This window comes from Oculina patagonica, chromosome 1, assembly GCF_052425735.1.
Source record: "Oculina patagonica isolate OP01 chromosome 1, crgOcupat, whole genome shotgun sequence".
Classification (NCBI taxonomy): Eukaryota; Metazoa; Cnidaria; class Anthozoa; order Scleractinia; family Oculinidae; genus Oculina; species Oculina patagonica.
Genome location: NC_135758.1, coordinates 44211295 through 44216767, shown reverse-complemented (window position 1 = coordinate 44216767; position 5473 = coordinate 44211295). Strand labels below are relative to the sequence as shown.

The window sequence follows — 5473 nt, the reverse complement described above, 5'->3', positions numbered from 1 at the left end:
TTATAAATACTGGACGCCAGATTCAGCTTGCTTATAATACGTGAAGTCTATTTTCTGTCCGTTTTACTTTTTTAAATGACTGAGGAGGCATAAAAAAATAACCGGCTTTGAGTTTGGTGTTGTGTGACTGCTTTCTTCACTTGGAAATGTATTCATTCATCCATTATTGTTTACTTGAACTCGATGAGAATATTACCATATTCCGAACCATTTCGGAAAGCTTTCGGAGGGTAGCCAAGCGTGGTCATTACACGCGTGGTGCACAGGAATTCGATGTTGTGTTTAAATCGAAACAATAGGAAATCCCAGAGCACAAAATTATTCAAAACTTCGACATCGCTTCAATGTTTACTCAATTTTGCTTTTAGTTTAGACAACCTTAGATATTTTCAATGAGCATGAAATTTAAAGATTGTGTGGTGTACTGATTATTTGTCACCCTGAAAAAATTTGGAAAAAATTCATCGACGGGTTTTTGAAATAATCGCTTTTTTGCGAAAGTAGGCGGAAAATTTGTAAATAGAGGTAAACATTGAGCTTCACTATGATTCATATATTTCATATATTTCGAAATCGCGCAAGTCTACTTTCTTCTAAAGGCTTGGATGTAGTATATGGGACATTTCTAAAAGGAATGGGGACTAAATCCTTCCATTAAACATAAAAAAGAAGCAAATTTCTTTATATGAAGTCTTGGCTTTATTTTACGCATAAATTATACCATCTAAAAAGAAATTCCAAGATATTTCAAAATTCCTCTTGTAGATTTCGATGAAACTCCACTGAGATGAAGGCAAACACCCAAGGTATACGTAGCGTGGAGGATCTCGAGAGAAAATGCGGTTACCGCCTAAAAATCGATTCAGAGCAAAACCCTCTGTGACGTCATTGCCACGTGATATTTATTCTGATCGCCCAAAAATTTATATCATATTGAAGTTCAGTCTATGTGTAATGCATGTGATGTAGTAGTTTTGACATTGACATCAATCCCTTTAAGTATCAGGGTTTCAAAGTTGTTAGGTATCGCTAGAAAAAAACTGGGTCGAGCCACCTTAACAAAAAGAACTGAATACTTACAATAATAGGTAAAACGTACACTACTGTACATCGATAGAAAATATATGTTAGCAAACTTAATGCACTCGATATATTAGAAATGTTGTACCCTAAAATAATTACGATACAGTAGAATCCCGGTTTCTCAAACCCACGGCCCTCAATTTCTCGAAACACCGATTTTTAACATAGTACTTCTCTGTAACTTTACTTGAGTACCTCCGATTTCTCTAAGCAATTTTCTTTACCCCTGGAGATTTGAGAAATCGGAATTCTACTGTATACAATATTGTGGTCGAAAGCAAAGACACACTTTGCAGGCTTGCATATAAAAAGATTATTCATGTTGTTCACGCATCCCAATGAGAGGTCTTAGCTCTGCATTGTTGTAGATTTGTCTTTCATATTTGATCACATTACTCTTCAGTAAGGCAAGACCTCTAAAATACATTGTAAGATTGGAGTCTGACTTATTGACTTATTGCTTTTGATAAGAAGGCAATGATATGAAGCGTAAAAGCAGGCAGTTTTAGATTTGTAGCCGTAGACAATTTCAGCATAATCACGATAATTAAGATTGTTAGAACGTTTGGTAACCGACAAGATCAGTGATGCGGTCAGTGATGTCTTGAAATATCATGGCTTGTAATTTCAGAAGTGAAATTATAGCTTATAGAGGGTTCATTGCTACCTATCGAGACATTAGAAATTTTCCCAAAAACGTCAGCGTTATGGAGAAATGTACAGCGAACGCCAAATCTACATTTAATAGTTTCGAATGAAAGAAACTGACCATGGGTATCAAGGTGTCAAGAAGTCTCTTATTTTGAAAATGTTTTCACTAAGCCATGTTGTGATGTTACGTATCTTTCGTTTTAACCTTGTAAAACGATTGTTTAGATAAGATAGATAAGATAAAATTTTATTGAACACTCCTAAAGAGGTTTTTCAGTGAACAATACATGAAGTTGAATAAAATGTAAAATTTAAAATGTGTACACTAGTTATATATTATAAAAACAAAATAAAAAGAAATAGAAAGAAAAATGAAAGAAATAAGAAAAAAAATTAATTTAAAAACTCGCTGAGAAGCTTTGTCTTCAGAGCTTTCTTAAATTGTTTCATAAGATCTATTCTATAATCCATTGTTCCATAAGATCTATTCTATAATCTATTTACGTTATAGACTATCTACCCTTTTTCAGGGGCGTAGCCAGCTTTCTGAAGAGTTGTAGGCCTGGCCGCTTCTAAAGGGAGGGCCGTAGGAGGGAGGGTTCGGGATTATGCTCCAGATAAAGGCCCTCAAAAGTGCAATTCGGCAGCACCTAAATTTTGGCATTTCATCGCCGAGAATAGGCCGGAAATTTTCATTCATTGTTAAATATATATAATGTTAAATATATATAAACGCACTTAATTAACGTCACTTACCTATCACTTGGCGAAATAAAGTTCTCGTGTTCGAGTATTAAGTGCCAATTTAACAATATGTCGTTCCAGACGTTTCGTTGAGAGCTGCTGCTGCTGTCGTTGAGAGCTGATGCTGGTGCACGCGCAATGAGCGCGCGGCGACTTTCATGTAGTCGCTTTTCCTGACGTTTTCGTTGTTTGTTCCCATCGCAGAACGTTTTACATGATGACACGGACTTGTGCATCTTGAATAGCGTGGCCATTTGTATTGCTCGATGCTGCGGAGGTGCGAAGCGTTGCCGTCGTATGTTTCGGCGATGTAGATCGCAGAAAAACGGAGGCAAGAGATGCCATACACTGAGCCGGTTGTTTCTTAGGTGAAAGCATCCTTGATAACCATAAGGCATTTGAGATCCTGCAGGGCGAGGTCAAGAGAACGCGATCACAAGTGCGGCAGCGAGCGTGCGTGCATGGAAAAGTTCCAACGTGAAGACCAGGCTATTAAAAAAAGCCCAAAACGTCTGGAATGCTATTTTGTTAAATTGGCACTTTATACTCGAACACATGAAGTTTATCTTTTTATGCTTTAAAGTACAAGTGTCACGCAGCCACGGAATTGTACTTGCTAGAGTCTTGATCAATTGAGAAAGGGAAGTTGCGATATTTATAATGCATATTGCTTTCTATTTCGTCTGGAAAGTGCTTCAGCCACAATTACTCTCTTGATAGCACATTTTAAAAATACGAGTGGGCTAAAAAAATTTGTAGGCCCGGGCCTACGGGCCTATAGGATAGATACGCCTCTGCCTTAATGTCTAAACTAGTCGTTTAAAAAAGAATCCTGTACTTTTAAACAACTAAGGAATCAAGGAAGTTCTCGATCAAATTTTCCCTTGACCGTATGGCAAGGTCAGCAAGCCATGATATTTTACCGACAATGGACATCAAGTCGTTGTCAGATTTGACAGTTGCTATTTCTATGGGATGGTCGTTTGCCTGAAAGAAAACAACACTTTTTCTGGAGACACCAGCAAAAATAAATTGGCACGCATCAGACAAAACCCCGAAATAAAACCAATTTGGCTTCTCGGCGGAAAGAAGAAGAAGTTGAACAAGCAATTGCGCCACAGATTGATCCTTCAAGCACCCTTGCCGTTTAGCTTCGACAACACCAATTGGTTGGTCGTTGTAATACATTATGTAGTCATACCTGTTATTTGGAAGTTTATCGCATCTTATGGTTTGTTCAGATCGGACTATCAGCCCCTTCTTGACGCAAAGCGGTTGCAAGATAGCGTCCAGAATCATCCTTGTGTCAGATTCTGTGCTGTTGGGTAGTGAGTAGACTGGACCGAGGCTTAGCAGCGTTGCTAAAGAGAACTTTTTGCCGAATATGGCTTTAACAGACAAATCAACCCTTTCACAGATCTTCTGCAATGCTTCATGTGTCAAATCAAAACGGCTCTCAGGCCGAACAAAAGCGATATCTTGGCGTTGTATGTATTTCTCTAGCATTGCAATTGTCCAAGTTGATCCCGAGCTCTCGAGATCAGACTTGATATTCGAAGTTGTTTGGTACTTCTTCCATAATGTCTCAAAATATTCAAAACCAAAATTCGGTGATAGCTCTAAATGACGTTCAACTTCTGCCCTGGCAAGTCCAACGGCATCGTTTTTCTGAGAAATCGTCTGCGAGTGTTGATTACTGAGGTTCATCCTGAACCTCTCAACAAGGGATCCGTCAGAAACGTAGACGTTACATTCCAGGTTCCTGACTGAGGGCTGAGGCTTCAAACCGTTATTTAGGGGTGCTAAGAACGTTTCCCAACTCCAAGGATCTACCAGTTGTAGAGATTGTAGGGCATTAATCGGTATCGGTGGAGTTGCCATGATCAGCCCAACACAAACGAACGGATAGTTTAGTAGAATGATGCCAAGCTAGATTTAACCAGAAACAGCAAGCACTCGAAATAACAGCTAGTGTAATCCGAGGAGCGGCTATTTAAAGGCTAACAAACCGTCATTAACCCGAATTTACTACGCGAAGACCACGTGCTTACTTCCGGGCAAATAAAGAAAGCGAAAATAGGCAATTTCCGAGTTACCCTTTGCCTTTTGTTTCAATACGAGTCCACGTGCAAAACCATTCAAATGATTTTGATTTGCATGAAAATGGACCTGTAGGAGAAACTCATTTTCATATGAATGGTTTCGCACGTGGACTCGTTTTGAACCAGAGGCAAAGGGTAACTCAAAAATGGCCCAAAAACCGTTACGTTCCCACAGTTCCGGGCAGACATGAGCCCGTACTAGCTCAGCGCGAAAGAACAGAGGAAATCGAGAGTTTACCATTTCGTAAATTCTCTTTAGTTAAAATCTAGCCAATCAAATCATGTATCCGCAGGGCCACCTGTTCCGCGTGCAAAGGTCCCGCTGGCGCCGGTTAAAGAAAGACAGGTGGCTTTGGGGAACTCAAATGTTGCGTTTTTCCGTTTGCGGGAATAAACCGGTGAGAATTTTCCGGCAAATGGAACGGTACAATTTTTCAACAAATACAACGGTATGGGGCCGTGGTAAGAACCGTTCCATTTTACATCCCACTGGAACAGCGGAGTGAATCATCGAGGTTCATGATAATAGTGCGAAAAAGCAAATTCCGGTTAAAACGAGAAAAAAGAAACACCTCTGAAGGTATTCCATTTTATGAAAAGCGCTATTAGAAAACGGACCGTCTTAGGAAGGAAGGAACACGGAAGTCGGTACACTCTTTTTATTTTATAAGAATCTAGTTTATAAGAATATCGAGGCTGAATATTTTAAGAATAAACCCTAGGCTGAGATTTTGAAAAGAATATAGTTTTTAGTTGAAACAAAATCAGGTATTTTCATTTCCGTCACTTTATCTCTGTGAGGAATGCTTTGTTTAAAGTCAAAACGGCCAGGCTGCAACGAAAAGCAATGGTACATGTGCACAATGTAACACGATACAGCTCTAGACACCAAA

The 5473-nt window shown here is 39.2% G+C and overlaps 1 protein-coding gene across 1 annotated transcript; it reads right to left on the bottom strand.

Annotated features, from left to right (window-relative positions):
• Nucleotides 1-2198: 2198 nt before the first annotated feature.
• LOC144633311 (uncharacterized) lies at nt 2199-4537 on the bottom strand. Its single transcript, XM_078492183.1, has 2 exons — nt 3277-4537; nt 2199-2255 (listed from the first exon to the last, which is right to left on the bottom strand). Exon 1 carries the CDS (start codon nt 4357-4359, stop codon nt 3319-3321), a length of 1041 nt encoding a protein of 346 aa, XP_078348309.1. The 5' UTR covers nt 4360-4537; the 3' UTR covers nt 2199-2255; nt 3277-3318.
• Between the last annotated feature and the right edge of the window lie 936 nt (nt 4538-5473).

Excerpts from the sequence above, each read along its gene's own strand:
- LOC144633311 (XM_078492183.1), bottom strand. The coding sequence starts at position 4,359 with ATGGCAACTCCACCGATACCGATTAATGCCCTACAATCTCTACAACTG.